Source organism: Jaculus jaculus, chromosome 18, assembly GCF_020740685.1.
Source record: "Jaculus jaculus isolate mJacJac1 chromosome 18, mJacJac1.mat.Y.cur, whole genome shotgun sequence".
NCBI classification, from domain to species: domain Eukaryota; kingdom Metazoa; phylum Chordata; class Mammalia; order Rodentia; family Dipodidae; genus Jaculus; species Jaculus jaculus.
The window spans coordinates 12,697,330-12,714,164 of NC_059119.1; the positions used below are offsets into that span (position 1 = coordinate 12,697,330).

At 53.9% G+C, this 16,835-nt stretch overlaps 1 protein-coding gene across 1 annotated transcript in view; it reads left to right on the plus strand.

Moving 5' to 3' along the window:
* The window catches only part of Slc29a3 (solute carrier family 29 member 3), a 38,395-nt gene extending 22,111 nt beyond the window's left edge, over positions 1–16,284 (plus strand). Inside the window, exons 3-6 of the mRNA XM_045137794.1 lie at positions 1,341–1,423; positions 6,852–7,078; positions 11,680–11,842; positions 14,801–16,284. Coding sequence (XP_044993729.1) covers positions 1,341–1,423; positions 6,852–7,078; positions 11,680–11,842; positions 14,801–15,446 — 1,119 coding nt within the window. The 3' untranslated portion in view covers positions 15,447–16,284. The remainder of the gene's footprint in view (positions 1–1,340; positions 1,424–6,851; positions 7,079–11,679; positions 11,843–14,800) is intronic.
* Positions 16,285–16,835: the final 551 nt, after the last annotated feature.

The following is a 16,835-nucleotide window of genomic DNA, read 5'->3' on the forward strand; positions in this document are numbered from 1 at the left end:
CTGGGAACCAGCCTTCCCTCTCCTGTCACGCCCAGCGGGACACACTGCATTCCTCACGGGATGGATTCCTCCCTGAGGCTGCTCTTTGGACACCCAGGAGGGGCCTGCACACACTTGCCTGCACTTAGCATGTGTTCTCAACATGTTTCCTCAGTTGACTTCCATTTCATAATACTCAGACTGCTGCTTCGAGTTCGGTGGCGTGTAGAATCAGTGTAAATCTCTTGTTACACGGCGCGTGCCTGGTGCAGGCATGCCCTGAGCACAAGCCGGAGCTCATCACTGCTCACCGGGGGCTCGTGGTTTGACCTACGGTGAACAAAGCCTTGCCTTTTAAAAAAAGAACAACAACAATTTATTATTTATTTATTTGAGAGAGGGTGACAGGAGAGAATGGGCATGCCAGGGCCTCTAGCCACTGCAAACAAACTTCAGCTGTGTGTACCACCTGTGCAGCTGGCATATATGGGTACTGGGGAATCGAACCTGGCTCCTTAGGCTCAGAAGGCACGTGTCTTAATTACTCAGCCATCTCTCCAACCCTCTTTTTTTCTCTCTGGTGCCAGGGATGGAAGCTCCCCGCCCCCAGCAATTCCCTCTTCCATCGTCCTGACCAATCTAGAAGCCACTTCCCCAGATAGCCTTCACCTTAAAAAAGCTCTTTGAGGGAGTGAGTTCTGGGCCAAAACCTTGTTTTCCTGCCAGAGTGGGGCCTCTGGTGTTTCTAGAACGTCTAGCCTCGTTTCCAGAATGGGAGGATGTGGCCGAGTCTGTGAAAAATCCTGGACAATTAATGCACTTTGGCAATGGCCACCAGGGTTAATAAGGGCAGAGCTTTCCTTTATTTAAAAAAAAAAAATTATTTACTTTGAGAGAAAGAGAAGGGGAGAGGGGTAGATAGAATGGGCGTGCCAGGTCCTCTAGCCACTGCAAAGGACCTCCAGATGCATGTGCCCCTGGCTTACATGGGTACAGAGAATTGAACCTGGGTCCTTAGGCTTCACAGGCAAGCACCTTAACCGCTAAGCCATTTTTCCACACACCCCCCCCGCAGAGCTTTCCTTTTTAGCTGTGAGTCTTGTCTCCATCTCTCCAGTCACTGGGTGGACAGGTAGGGCACTGGGAATGTGGGCCTCCCCTGGGATCAGGGCCAATGTCAGATGTTTCCCGGTGACCCCAGCACTTAGCCCAGCTGACATCCATGGGTTGCAGTTGGTTGAGTGACTGTCGGGCTGGGGGTGGGGTAGAAGTGTCAGGACAGTGAGAGGGGCAGCGGCACGTCCTCCAGCCCTCGCCACCCACTCGAGTGACCAAACAGCCTCCCACTTGTTTACTTCCAGAACTACTTTGAGAGCTACCTGGCTGTGGCCTCCACCGTTCCGTCGTTGCTGTGTCTTGTGGCCAACTTCCTGCTTGTCAACAGGTAGGACATCTTCCTCCCTTCCCCAGCCTTCCACAGTAGTTGATTTCCTCCCCCCGCCCCAGCTGCTTACGTGGCAGCCCCCACTTACATTGGAGACAGGCACTTCAGCCTGAGGTCACAGCAGGTGTTCATGAAGTGCCCAGTCAGGGGAAACGTTCACTTGTAACTGTTCGTGGTGGCATCCAGCCAGTGGCACAGAAAGTGTGTGGGAACACATGGGTTTTCTCTGCCCCTCAAGAACCCTCAGAGGAGGACAGGGGGTGCCACTCTGATGGTGCCATGGGCCTCAGGGCAAGGACGTTAGGTCTTCCACACACCACTCAGCGAGCAGCCAGGAGCTAGAACTGCCCACTGACTTGGCCATGGGAAGGGCGCCTTCTTGCTCTGGGCTGCGCGGGCAGTGCTAGCCTGCGTGTCCCCTCAACTTACAGTGGCATTTCTCTCTCTTTTTTTTTTTTAATTATTAATTTACAAGTAGAGAGAGAAAAGAAAGTGAGAGAGAATGGACCTCTAGCCATTGCAAATAAACTCCAGATGTGCATGTCATTTTGTACATCTGGCTTTATGTGGGTACTGGGGAACAGAACCTGGGCCACTAGGCTTTGTAGGCAAGTGCCTTAACCACTAATCCAGCCCTTTAAAAAACTTATTTATTTTGGGCCGAAGAGATGGCTTAGTGATTAAGCACTTGCCTGTGAAGCCTAAGGACCCCGGTTTGAGGCTCTATTCCCCAGGACCCACGTTAGCCAGATGCACAAGGGGGCGCATGCATCTGCAGTTCGTTTGCACTTGCCAGAGGCCCTGGAGCGCCCATTCTCTCTCTCTCTCTGTTTCTTTCTCTCTCTGTTGCTGTCAAATAAATTAATAAAATTAAACAAAAAATTTAAAAATTTGTTTATCTTTTACAAAATATTCTATTTTTATATATTTATTTGACAGAGAAAGAGGGAGAAAGAAAATGGGTGCTCCAGGGCCTCTAAGCCACTGCAAACGAACTCTAGATGCACGCACCCCTTTGTGTATCTGGCTTACGTGGGTCCTGGGGAATTGAACCTGGGTCTTTTGGCTTTGTAGGCAAATACCTTAACCGCTAAGCCATCCCTCCAGCCTTTTTTTTTTCTATGAGATGGGGTCTCAGGCTAGCCTTGGACTTGCACTTAAAGTATCGCTGAGCATGACCTTGGACTTCAGCTTATGACCCTCTCTAGGAGGGTCCAGCCTACCCTTGACCCTGGCCCCAGCCCTGACCCAGGCTGAAGACCATGTGACAAACCGCTCTCTGACCTCTGTCTGTCCCCCACTGTCAAGGACAGTTTGGAGCAAAGCTGTTTGTTTGTTTTGTTTTGTTTTTGTTTGTTTGTTTTAGTTTTTCAAGGTAGGGTCTCACTCTGGTCCAGGCTGACCTGGAATTAACTCTGCAGTCTCAAGGTGGCCTTGAACTCATGGCAGTCCTCCTACCTGTGCCTCCCGAGTGCTGTGATTAAAGGCGTGCGCCTCCACACCGGGCTCTTTTTTTTTTTTTTAATTTTTGTTCATGTATTTATTTATTTATTTATTTATTTATTTATTTATTTGAGAGCAACAGACAGAGAGAGAAATGCAGATAGAGAGAGAGAGAGAGAGAGAGAGAGAGAATGGGCGCGCCAGGGCCTCCAGCCACTGCAAACGAACTCCAGATGCGTGTGCCCCCTTGTGCATCTGGCTAATGTGGGTGCTGGGGAACCGAATCTTGAACCAGGGTCCTTAGGCTTCATAGGCAAGCGCTTAACCACTAAGCCATCTCTCCAGCCCCCGGCTCTGTTTTTCATTTAATATGTGAGACTGAACCGTCTCCTCTCCTCCCTCCTGGAGCACCCTGGCTCCCCTGACTGACTCATCCATAATCGCCAAGTGTTTTATTCTGTTAAACCCGAAGCAGCGTAAATACATATGAGAAGGACTCACATTCCAAACTTATGAAGAAACCAGCGCCCCCCCCCCCACCAGGTCCCGGGTCCCGAGTCCTCCATGGCAAGGGGAGGGGGCTGGCCGCTCCTTCCTTAGCATCATCGTCAGGGTGGCTTCGTCCTCTTGGCCTGTACCATTCCTGGAGAAGAACCCCGACAGCAGGCCGCCACTTGCTTGGACTTCCCTAGAATTCCAGGAGCCTCGCAGCCCCAGGCTGCTCTCCTTGCGTGGGGGGGCCGCACCTCCAGAGTGTCTGTGGGGCGCACGTCCATTGCGTCGGGCTTCCTAGCATCGTGAGGGTGGCTAGGTGGGAGAGGATGAGCAGGTGCCCAGGGCCCGGGGCCAGTGAAGGGGCTCCCTGGCTTCTACGTTCATTTCATGAGTGTTCCTCATCGGCCCCTCCACTTCCTGCCCTGGTATGAAGTCTTCAGTTCCCTGCAAAGCCATGTTGTTCCCCAGGGCGAAACTAGAATGATTTTTTAAAATTGTTTTTTTAATGTTTATTTGAGAGAGAGGCAGATAAAAGAGAGAGAGAGCAAGCGCAGTGTGAGCGGACACACTAGGGCCTCCAGCCACTAATGAACTCCAGATATATGCGCCCCCTTGTGCATCTGGCTTACGTGGGCTCTGGGGAATCAAACCTGGATCCTCAGGCTTCGCAGGCAAGTGCCTTAACCATTGGGCCATCTCTCCATCTCCTCTAATGTGTTTCTGTATTAGTGGGTACACTTGGTAACAAACAGCACACTGAAAGGATGTATTCGTTCTTTAACTGAAAGTTAAGGTCAGATCTACCTTCAGGCACTGTTGGAGCTAGGAGATCTTAACACCAACCCTGGGCTCTGGAGGCCTCTATGTGGCTCTCTGTGTATAACTTGGCACCACCCAGCTAGCAAGGTGACAACCAGTAGCCCAGTTGGGTTCAATTTCCAGCACCATATAAGGTGACATGACGTGCACCTCTCAAATACCAGCACTGAGGAGGCAGAGGTAGGAGGATCGCTGTGAGTTCAAGGCCACCCTGAGACTACATACTGAATCCTAAGTCAGCCTGGGCTAGAGTGAGACCCTACCTCAAAAAACCAAATAAAGTAAAATAAAAGTAACAAAATAAAAGTGACCCCTGTTAGATCTGCTCTCCACAGGCATTCTGGGTCAGGCCCTAGGGAGGACTGCCTGGGCTGAATGGGTGCCGCATGCTGATTCCTGACTCAGTGCTGGCGTCTGGGAGCACAGACGTCCTGATCATCCAGCAGGGTCACATGCCTGCTGTTTGAGTCTAGGCTAGTGGGAGGGGCACAACCCCCCACCTCCACAGGACAAGATGGCATGGTGGACCACTCTCTCGGGGGAGGGATGCTAGAAGACAGGAAGCTACCCACACCCCATGCACCTTCTGGGGACCAAAGACGGGCTTGTCAAGATGGGTGGGGTGCTTGCAACCTGGGAACCACACATCTCCAGCTCACCAGAATCCATTGTCCTTTATGAGAACAGTCACTTTCCCTCAGATGTGCCCAAGATGTCTGTAACCTTCTCACCAGAGCACCTTGTATGGTGGGTGACTGCCTCCTGCTGTTCCAGCCTGGGTCCCGCGCACCCCAGAAGTGCTTGGTGCAGTAGGTGTTTGGGGATGGTCGCACCATGGCGACACACAGTGCCCTGGTGTCAGCATACCTGGGTTCCCGTCTCCCCTGTCATGACTCCTTGTGTCCCTTGAACCGTCCTTTACGTCCTCAGGAAGCTTCCTTCCGGCCCTTACATGGGGGAGGCAGCCCTGATCTCCCTCCCAGGATGCACAGAGTGGCGTCAGCCTGGAGCCCGGAACGCTCTGTGAAAACACCTTTTATTTTTTTCTTCCTTCCCATGCAAATCGCTTCACACCTATTAATACACACGGATCTGTTGTTGCTACCTTTCAAGTTTGTCTTTTTTTTCCTTTTTTTTAATTCAGAAAAGTCCGTGGATCTAATCTGGCTTTTCTCCTACTTCCCCACTGGGTAGCAGGAATCAGAACCAAACATCCGATGGGGTTTAAAGCTTAGTGTAATCTGATGGTCTAAACAGCCTGGAGACAGAGTTCTTTCTGCTAGGGTAGAAACTCAAGCCATCTCCAGCAGCCCCCTCCGCTGTCCTCCTCCCTGGGCCTGGGCGGAGAGTGTGGCCTGGGTGCAGGGTGGCATTACGGGGCATGTGGATCCCTGGTTCTGGGCGACCTGGGTGTGGCCTCAGGCAGCTGCCATCACAACTAAGACCATCGCGGGAGGGACCCCCGATTCTGGGTCACCGAGACTCCTTTATCTCTGGGGAGGCCGTGCAGCATTCTTCTGAGAGCCAGGCCTCCACTCACAGCTGCGTGGCTGACTGCTTAACCTCTGTGAGCTCAGCGTTCTCGCCGGCACTGGAGATAGGGAGGAGCACCTCTCTGACAGAGCCGGGGGGGGGGGGCAGTGAGAGAGAGAGGGGCTAGGAGAGAGTAGAAAGCATTTAGAAAGGGCCTGGGGAGATGGCTCAGTGACGTGAAAGTGACCCAGTCAGATCTGCTCTCCACAGGCATTCTGGGGGGGGGGGGAGCTGCCTGGGTGCCACATGCTGACCCCTAACTCAGTCCTGGTGTCTGGGAGCACAGACGTCCTGATCATCCAGCAGGGTCACATGCCTGCTGTTTGAGGCTGGTGGGAGGGGCACAGCCCACCACCTCCACAGGACAAGGTGACCGTGGTGGACCGTTCTCTCAGAGGAGGGGTGCTGGAAGACAGGACCCTGCCCACACCCCACGCTCCCTGTGGGGACCAAAGACGGGGCTCGTCAGGGTTCTTGTTTGCAAAGCCTGCTGCGTCCAGTTAACTGCCCAGCTCCCCACCTGAAGCCCAACACCAAAAGCGACGCACTGCCTGACGTGCACTTGCAGTGGGAGAGACCCGGATGTGCCCCTGTGCATAGGCACGCACACATGCCCTTGCAAATAAATCAATTAGATGTTAAAAAAGAAAGCATTTAGAAGAGCGCCCGGCACAAGCTGAGGACCAGGAGGTGATGACAGCAACAATGACATTTTCCTTCCCCTCCCTCCACCCCACTGCCAGGTTCAGGGAAGGAAAGGAGGGGTGATCTTGCAGGTTAAACACTGGATGAGGCCAGCACTATGGCAGGAGGAGCAAGGCCTTGCCTGATGGGCTGCAGTGTCCGCTGGCAGCCGTCCTGAGCTAGCTCCGTGTCTGTTCTGCACACAGCTCCCCAAAGCCTCCTCCCTTCCCCCAGGGTGACATAGATCGATTTTTCCTGTGCAGAAGTTGAAGCCAGGGCTCCTGAGGCATCACAGCTAGCGGGCAGGCAGGCATTGAGGTCAGGCCTCCTGGTGGCAGAGTGGACAGTCCCTTTCTTGCGCTCGCCCCCTTCCTCCAACGGCCTACCAGCTCAACCCGCTCAGAGGCTCAAAGGGAGTCTCCTGGCCCCTCACTGCTTCTGACCCTTGTCCCAGGGTCAGGGTCCATGTCCGCGTCCTGTCCTCGCTGACCGTCACACTGGCCATCTTCGTGGTGATGATCGCTCTGGTGAAGGTGGACACTTCCTCCTGGACCCGAGGTTTCTTTACCGTCACCGTCATCTGCATGGCGCTCGTCAGCGGCTCGTCCACCATCTTCAACAGCAGTGTCTATGGCCTGACAGGTTCCTTCCCCATCCGGAACGCGCAGGCCCTGATATCAGGTGAGAGCCAGAGCCCTTGGTCGGCCCTCCCTCCCCTTCTCCTGGCCCGGAGGGAGCCCAGAGCTGAGCTCATGGGGGTCTTTCCAGAAAGGGAAATATGTCCTAGGTGCACATTACTTTCCTAGTGTTGACAGACAAGCCATCTGAAATGTGGCGGCTCAGAGTCATTAATTTTGCTCACCAGTCTGTGACTTTGGGCAGGAGATGGCTCCACGCAGTGTCAACAGAAGTGGCTTGACTGGGACCGAGGGAATCTGTACTCAAGCTCACAGCCAGGACTGGGAGATGCTTCAGTCGGTACAGGGCTTGTCTTGGGAGCGTGGTGATGGCTTGCGTTTGATCCTCAGAGGGCGACATAGAAGTGACACACACTTGTCATCCCGGCGCCGGGGAGGCAGAAACAGGGGGAGTCCCTGGGACTTGATGGCCAGCCAGTCTGGACTAATTGATGAGCTCCAAGCCAGTGAGGGACATTGTCTCACGAGAACGTGGATGGTGTTCCCAAGAAGCGACACCTGAGGTCGTCCTCTGACCTCCACACAGAGGCACACTCACGAAGGAGAGGGCACGGCCCACAGCCCCCATGGCTGTCCACTGGGACTCACTGTGACGGCCTGGGGCACAGCGCCCTGGTTGCAGCGTGAGGATCCCAAAAGAGTCAGGCAGAGTGTCATTTTGAGATACGGCCCCAGAAGACACCCGGGGCATGTCCAGCACAGCGGTCAGCACACCCTGGCCCAAGGTGACACAGACTCAAGTGTGCCCGTGGGAGAGGGCAGGGGTCGTGATGGAAGAAGACTGGACAGAGGTTAGAGTCACAGCCCCGGGAACAGTGTGCCTTCAGAAAGCCAGTTCTGAAACCAGCCTTTTCCTTCCTTTCCTCCATATGTCTCCTCCTTAGCGTTTCCTTTCCCTACCCTCTCCTTCCTTCTCCCTGCCTCCTTCCTGTCTTTCCTTCCTTGCCAGTTTTGTGGAGGAGCTGCTCTGTGCTGGCGACCAAGATGTGAATAGGACGTTGCCCCCCTCAGAGCAGTCAGCCTCAGTGAAGAAGATCTGGGGGTCCTCTGGACCCTGGCATCCCACAGGATTGCTCAGGCCTGACTTGGGGGCCCCCCCGAGCTGAAATTTGGGTGCTGCAGCTAAGCCTGTTACTGCAACCTTGCCTGTTTTGCTGCTCACCTAAATGACCCCACATGGTAAACGGAGCTGGGGCACTTAGCATGGATGGAAGATGGCTGCTGTCTCCTAAAGCAAGCTTTGAAGGCTGCAGTGCCCTGTGTTCCTAGGCATTGGTGGTACGTAATAGCGAGGTCTTTAAACATCCCTCTACCCAAGAAGAACTGCACAAAGCCCCCTCCCTGTGCTGGGCCCATTCGTTAATATGCCAGGTAGTATGTGGCAGGAGTGACAAGTACCTGGCCACGTATCCCCTCCTCACTCTATACCAGCACCAGGCATCACTAATAGATCCCTATCTTTCCTCCCGAGCCCGCAAATCCCTCTCAAGCCAGCTCTTGAGGCAATTATTCCTGATGGATTGGTCTAGATGTGAGTTGTGGTCTGTTTGCCATTCTTGATAGAGGATTAGGCTCCAGTTATATCCTGGGAAACCCTCGGGCCTAAATAAAATAAAAAATAAACTTTACGCAATGCTTTAAGAAAGGTGAATCTGGACCATGGGAAACGTCCATCACCCGACAGTCCTTCTCGTCACTGTCACCGCTAGCCCCAGACAGAGGCTCTTCCCCCACGCCTCACCTCGCTCCATCCTCCTGAGGTGTTTTCAGTCTACCTGCGGCCTTGCCAGCTGCCCCTCTAGGAGCCAGTGGTCACTACACCTTTTATGTTGGCAAGTGGCCCTTCCGGTCTCTTTGGCCACTAGAAGATCTCTAGGGAAGACAGTGTCCAGGGAATTTTTCAAAAAACCCATTTTTGGGACAGGTGAGGAAGCCATGTGTGGTACTATGCATCTGTCGGCCCATCACTTTGAAGGCTGAAGCAGGAGGATTGCAAGTTCCTGGCCAGCCTGGGCACCCTAGTGAGACCCTATCTAAAAAAAAAAAAAAACAAAAAACCAGAGGGCTGGAGAGATGGTTCAGTGGTTAAGACACTTGTCTGCAAAACTTCTTGACCTGAGTTCACTTGCCCATTACGCACGTAAAGCCAGACGCACAAGATGCACAAGGTGGCGCACGTGTCTGGAATTCATTTGCAGTGGCTAGAAGCCCTAGTGCACCCATTCTCTCTACTTGCAAATAAATAAATAAATATAAAAAAAAAAAAACCCAACACGAATGGGGAAGTACAGAACTCAACACTTCAGTGCCCCGTGCCCTGGGTCCTTTGCTCTGATCTCCAAAGAGCCCCAATTCCACTTGCTTTTTCCCTCTCTTCTTCCTTCCTTCCTTCCTTCCTTCCTTTCTTCCTTCCTTCCTTCCTTCCTTCCTTCCTTCCTTCCTAACTTCTTTTTTTGTCCAGAGGAGCCCATCTGTGAATTCTGCTCATGTTGGCATCTGAAGAACAATTCATTTGCTTTTGTGCGGGTGTTTTTTTAAAGCCCTCATTTGCATGTATTTGCATAACTGATGAGATAGTGGGAGTCATGAAGGATGAGCTCCCGGAGGCCCCATTTGTGGCTGATGATAATATTGTCGATTCTGAGCAAGCTGGAAGAGCGAGGGGATCAGTCGGCAGGGCTGTTAAGATCTGCTCCTCGGGCGGCCGCAGAGTGGCTCGCCAGGCCAACCCACCACTTCTTCCCGAGTGCCCAGGTGGGGATTACAGCTCCTCCGAAGTTGTCACCCCCACGGCAGAGGGTTTACCCTGCCACCGCTGCTTTGATGTGGGCGGGATGGAAGTAGCTAATTGGGAATCGGAAGATTTATTTGGTGTTTGGCTCTTCTCTGTGTCAGACTCTGTTTGACATGTAATAATCCTTTCATCTTAATAGCCGCCCTAAAGGGTGGGTATGCACAGCACTCCCTTTCATAGATGAGCAAGATGGAGGTACAGAGAGGTCAAGAGGCTTGTCAAAAGTCACGTGGCTGGAAGTCCTGACCAGGGGTTGGAGGTTCTGTCTGGCATTGTGACATTGGTCATTCTGCTGACTTGGCTTCCCTCAAGTCCCGCCTCTGTGGCCCCACCCAGGCTAATGAGACCTATTTTGGGAAGGTTGGAAGACTCGTCCGTCAGGACCAAGGACAGTTTCTGCAGACATTGAGTGGAGCACAATAGAGGCAGCACTGGTGTCCTGTGGTGGACAGGGGCCTCCTCTATCCCTGTCACACTTGGCTAGTAAGAGCCGCCGGCAGAGATTGGGCAGTTCCATGCCCACTTGGACCTATTCTGCCCTTCGGTGTTTGAGGCCAGCCTTCTTGCCACGGAGAGCAGGCAGCCCAGCAAACTGCTCCGGTCACCTGGGAAGTCACTGAGGGCCGTGGGCTTGGCCTGGGCGTTCCTTCCATTCCTTGTCCCTTTCTCACCTTACCGTGGTCTCATGGGATAGAGAGGTCCAGTATAAACCCATTTTCCAGGCAAATAGACAGACGAAGGAGAAGCAGGACTGCCAGCCCAGCTTCAGACTGTGAGGGTCCACAGAAGAGAAGGATCCACCCATGCCTTCTAGAAACAGCCCCACGTCAGCGCGACGGTGACAAGGACAGGAAGGATACTTAACTGACGGTCTTTTCTATGTCCCGCTCTTTCCAAAACCCATCTCGTTCCGCCTCCAGCCAGCCATGCCCTGCAGAGAAGATTTTATTTCTCCCCTCTGGCCAGAGGCTGTCGGGTCACAGCTAGCTGGAGGCGCAGTCAAGGTTCGCTTGTGCATCGTTTGGCTCGCAGGCCCACACTGTCTCCCAGGCCGTCCTCCTAATACGGGAAAGGCGTTGGGCAGCACTAAGAGTCGCAGGTGACAGCATGATCACATGGGGTGACGTGCCATAGCCCTTGGCAAGAAGAGAATGCCAGGTGGTAGGGCGGTTGCGTGCTGTGTCTGTAGGAGTGTGAAAGTATACACGTAATTTGTTCACACGCGTGAAGTGTCATACAGCAGATATGATAGAGGCTAAGAAAGATTCAGGCAGAACCCGAGAGGGAAAAACCGTGGTGTCTTGGAGCACAGGGAAGTCCTGAGAACTCACGGTTACGTAACAATGGGAGTGTGCAGTTGGGGACGGCTTCTGAAGATAGGCTAGCCCTGGCAGCGGTGGGCTAACCTGTGCTAGGAGGTTTGCTGAGCCCCATTCCACAGTGGGGCTACGGCTGCTTTGTGCCAAGGGCCAACAAAAGGATTTGTGGAGCTTTACTGAGGTTTCTCCTCCATGAATGCAAAGCCTCAGATCTTCCGGCAGGGCAGGACAGAGAGGTGGAGGCCAAGGGCTGGAGGAGAAACCGAGAGCAGAGAGGCGGGACCTCCCTGGAGGACAGAAAGAAGGGACAGGGGCACTGAACAGCCCCACCACTCAAAGCCGCAGGACCCGCTGCCTCCCTGGCGTGGGATGCGGCGAGTGCGTGGTGTTTGCTGCGTGGGGAGCGTCTTGCTTCGGCGGCCACGTTCCTCTCTCTTCTCACCCCGGCGTCTCCGCGGTGTCCCCCTGCAGGAGGAGCCATGGGTGGGACAGTAAGTGCGGTGGCTTCCCTGGTGGACCTGGCAGCGTCCAGTGACGTGCGGGACAGTGCCCTGGCTTTCTTCCTCACAGCAGCTGTCTTCCTTGGGCTGTGTGGGGTGCTCTACCTGCTGCTGCCCCGGCTGGAGTATGCCAGGTAAGGCCCGGGCCACCCTCCGCCCTCCTTTGCAGACAGCGGCTGCTGTCGGGGTCTACTTGCATTCCTAGTCATCTGACTAGATGGTATGTCCCTGTCCCAGTTGGTTGCCTGTCCCCTGAATTGTGAGGCACAAGGGCCAGAGCGTGTGCAAGTTTTGTAGCTGGCTTCTGCAGCTGCTCAGTAAATTAGCTGTGGATGGCAGAAGCTGGTTTTCACCATGCCCCTGAACAGGTAGAGTCTTCAGTGTGGGTGCTGGGAAGGCAGGTGGTGCAAATGGGGCCTGAACAAAATTAAAAAAAAAAAAAAAGGTTCCTAATTGTTGAACCTTGCTTCAGCAGTGCGCTCAGCTCAGCTAAGCATATCTTAAAAAAAAAAAAAAAAATCTGTGGGGCTGCAGAGGTGGCTCAGTGGCTAAAGCACTTGCCTGCAAAGCCTGAGAACTCATGTTCGAATCTGCAGGTCCCACGTAAGCTAGATGCACAGCGCTGTAAGCGCACAATGCCGCACATGTGCACATGGCTAGAGTTTGTTTGCAGCAGCTGAAGGCTCTGGCACGCCCATTCTATCTCTTTTCCTCTCTCTCTCTCTCTCTCTGTCTCGTGTGTGTGTGATGTTTGAGCCCACATGTGCCGTGGTGTTTGTGTGGAGGTTAGAGGATCGCACGTGTTGGTCCTCATCTTCTCCTGTGAGGCAGAGGCCCGTTCGTTGCTGAATCCAGCAGTCTAGCTAGCTTGTGAGCATCTGGGGATGCTCCTATCTCGTCCTCCCGTCTTGCTGTAGGCTGGCCAGGATTACGACTCTACCAGCACATCCAGCTTCACATGGGCTCTGAGGATCTGAACTCAGCTTGCCGTGCATGCAGAGCACTTTTACCCACCGAGCCATCTCCCCAGCCCCAAATAAGTTCCTATTTTATTCAATGCTGATACACCCTTGTACCTCTTGGGGTCACTTTTATCTATTAACAATTAGAGCTATTGGGTTACTTGCCCGAGTCCCATAGTCAGGAGGTAGCAGGACCAGGTTGGAACGGGACTCTAGACCTCCACTTGTAGCCCCTCACTGGTTCCAGGACTCCTGGTCTCTAGATTGGGCTCCTCTCTTCCTTTTTCGAGATAGGGTCTCACTCTAGCCCAGGCTGACCTGGAATTCACTACAGAGTCTCGGGGTGGCCTCAATCTCACAGCGATCCTCCTACCCAAATGCTGGGGTTAAAGGCGTGCGCCACTGCCTTCTGCATCCGAGACTTTTAGTCCTGAGGCCAAAATAGCTTCAGGAAAAGGCAAGATGGTCAGTCCCCTTATACTCTGTGCCCTGGGCAGGCTGAAGTCCTTGCAGCCCGGCACAGACCCTGTGGGGCCCTGACACTCCTGCATTCTGCATGCTCACGGCTTAGACGTGAGGCCAGGAGGACCCGGCTTTGGACCTCACTTCAGGGGAATCCCTGATGAGCACGAGACAGCAGGCTTGGAAGAACTTAGGAGGAACTTAGCCATGGCTTCTGCTGGCCGTGGGTAGAGAGGAAGTGGCAGTGTGGGAGGCAGAAGCCCTGGCTCAGCATCACAGGGGAGAACGACTCCCATGACTGCCTTGGCCACGCTGGGCTACTCGTAGGAGGGCCCTGGTCCCGGTAGGGGCTTCAGAACCTCCCGGCTCAGAGAAACCTCCACCTTCCACGGGAAGACTTTATCTACCCTCCCCTTGTTTGAGACCGGATGTCAGAGAGCCTGAGCTGGCCTTGAGTTTGCTACGTAGCTGAGAATGACCTTGAACTCCTGATCCTCCACCTCCATCTCCCAGACCTGGGATAACAGGCTTGGGCCATTATGCCCAGCTTGTGTGTCTATTTATTTCTTTGAGATGGCACCATGCTGTGTAGCTTATATTGGCCACAAACTTGTAATTCTCCTGCCTCAGCCTCCTGAGTGCTGAAACTATGGGTCTGCACCATCATACCCAGTTCCACTTTTTCCTTCCTTGAATTTCCATTCTCCTCTTCATTTTCCTCCTACCTCTTTCCCCTCCTTCCTTCCTTTTTCTTTTTTTTTGTTTGTTTTTTGGCCTTTTTGTTTTGTTTTAAAACAGGGTCTCAGCACTTGAGGTAGCTTGGTATTCACACCCACAATCCTGGCCTTCCAAGTGCTAGGATCGCCATAGTGAAGCTTCCTGCCCAGCTGACATTTTATATTTCTTTTTCTTTTTCTTTTTCTTTTTCTTTCTTTCTTTCTTTTTTTTTTTTTTTTTTTTTTTGAGGTAGGGTTTCACTGTAGCTCAGGCTGACCTGGAATTCACTATGTGGTCTCAGGGTGGCCTCGAACTCAAGGCGATCCTCCTCCCAAGTGCTGGGATTAAAGGCATGCACCACCACACCTGGAAATTTCTTTCTTTTTATAAAAAGATATTTTTATTTATTTATTTGAGGACAGAGAAAGAGGCCGATAGAAAGAGAATGGGTACGCCAGGACCTCTGGCTGCTGCAAACGAACTCCAGACTCATGTGCCACCTTGTGTATCTAGCTTACATGGGATCTGGAAAATCGAACATGGGTCCTTAGGCTTCGCAGGCTAACGCCTTAAACTGCTAAGCCATCTCTCCAGCCCGCATTTTATATTTCTAAGGGCTACTTTTCTTTTATCTGTACTTCCTCCTCCCAAAACAAAACAAAGACAGGTGACCAGGCCTGCTCTTCACCAGGTAGTGACCCAGACTGGTTTCCTGCATCCCAGCTCCTGATCCAGGGTCACAGTCCAACCTGGCCTCCTCTTGGCTACCTGCCCCGCACACATCATGTCTGGGGATCCCAAGCAGGTGGGTCCCCTGGGCTCGGACTTTGACTGCTGGAGCTCAGCGTGTTGCGTTGTCCCTGTGTCCCCGAGCTCCTCGTCCCTGGCACTCGTGAGCCCCCCAGCTCCGTGGCGGCCCTGTGACCGCGCGGCTGTCCTGTTCGCGTGTAGGTGCTACATGAGGCCGGTTGGCCCAGCCCGCGCGTTCTCTGCTGAAGATCACCCACCCCAACACGCCCCCGCCGTGCCCTGGGGAGCCTCTGGATCCAGGACTCCGCCCCTCAGGCCCATCCTGAGGAAGACCACCAACCTGGGCTTCTGCATCCTCTTCCTCTTCCTCATCACTGCCCTCATTTTCCCCGCCATCTCCACCAACATTGAGTCCTTGCACAAGGGCTCCGGCTCCCCGTGGACCACCAAGCTCTTCGTGCCCCTCACCGTCTTCCTCCTGTTCAACTTTGCAGACCTCTGCGGCCGGCAGGTCACGGCCTGGGTTCAGGTGCCGGGCCCCAACAGCAGGGCGCTCCCCGGGCTGGTGCTGCTGCGCGCCGGCCTCGTGCCCCTCTTCCTGCTCTGTAACTACCAGCCCCGCTCTCGCCTCTCCACGGTGCTCTTCCAGTCCGACGTCTACCCCGTACTCTTCACCTGCCTGCTGGGCTTCAGCAGCGGGTACCTCGGCACGCTGGCACTCATCTATGGGCCCAAGATTGTGCCCCGGGAGCTGGCCGAGGCCACCGGCATGGTGATGTCCTTCTACATGTACACGGGCTTGATGCTGGGCTCGGCCGGCGCGGCCCTCCTGGAGCACCTCATCTAGAAGAGGCAGCAAAGGGGGCGAGTGGGGGGTGCGCGGGGTAGGCCGGGGGCCCCAGGGGCTCGCATTGGACTTGTCCCAGACAGCAAAGCCCACCTGGGCCTCCTCTGTCCCAGAGCTCTGCGGACCCCTGCACAAGGGGACACGGGCCAGACACAGCTGGGTGTGGCGGCTCACACCCGTGATCCCAGAACTTGAAGGGCTAAGGCAATATAACTGCTGTGAGTTTGGGGCCAGTCTGAGCTACAGAGTGAGTTCTGTCTCAAAACAAAATAACACACACACACACACACACGCACATTCATACACACATGCCACACACACACACTTGCAGAAGAAAAAAAAAAGTCATCATTGGCTACATCAGGGCCAGCATGGACACACAAGAGCCTGTTACGTAAAGCAATCAAACAAAGCCGCGGTTACAACGAAGGGGTGTTGCTCGTGTCTACTCTGGTTGAGGCGGGGCCAGGACCAGCCCCACTCCTTCTAGCTACAGCAAGAGGGGAGCGAATTCTCAGCCCTCCCACCTTTGAAAGGGATGCCTGGATTTTTGGTGCCCACTGCAATGGTCAGTTCTCAAGCCCAGGACCTCTGGGGTCAGGATACCCATCAACCAGACTGGGAAGGCCAGTAAGTCAGGTTTCCTGACTCTTCCTGCTGGAGGCCTGGGCAGCCAAGGCCTCGCTGGACCAAAGACCAAGCATCACAGGTGTCCAGACAGAGATCATGTGGCCTGGGGGCCCACATCTGATCAGGGTGGGGCGGCCTTTCAACATTCATGTTTACAACCCGTTGGTGCCCTTAGGTTTGAGGGCACAATAAATACTTCGGTTCTCAACCTGGGCCTTGTTGGTGTCGCCCCCTGTTGGGGCCTTGGTGAATGACAGCATGCTAAGGTTGAGTAACTGGGGGGAGATGTAAGGACAGGTGTGAGAACCCCCATGGGTGGAGCATCCCACCCCTTGTGTCAGCTTCCCCACTGCTGGGATGAACGTCCAAAGCAGGCCAAGTTTGGGGAAGAAAGGGGTTTATTTCAAGCTTGCAGATCCAAGGTAAGTCCCCTGAAATGGCTGAAGAAGCTGCTTCCCGACGTCCACGCAGAGGGAAACCATCACCCGCCAGCAACCACCAAAGGCAGCAAGCGCAAAACCAGCGGCAAGCAGCAGGCCCCCCCAGAGCTCAGCCCGCTCCGCGCTCCTTTCGGCTGGAAATCAGACCCACCCCCAGACACACCTTAGGGCTGGGCCCCAGGACTTACAGGCTCTAACAAAACACCCAGGTCTGTGGGGAGACGTATATGTATTCAAACTACCACACTACCCATATTATTTCTCATTACCGTGACAAACCACCCGAAAAGGGGCAATTTGGAGAAGAAAGGGTCCAGTC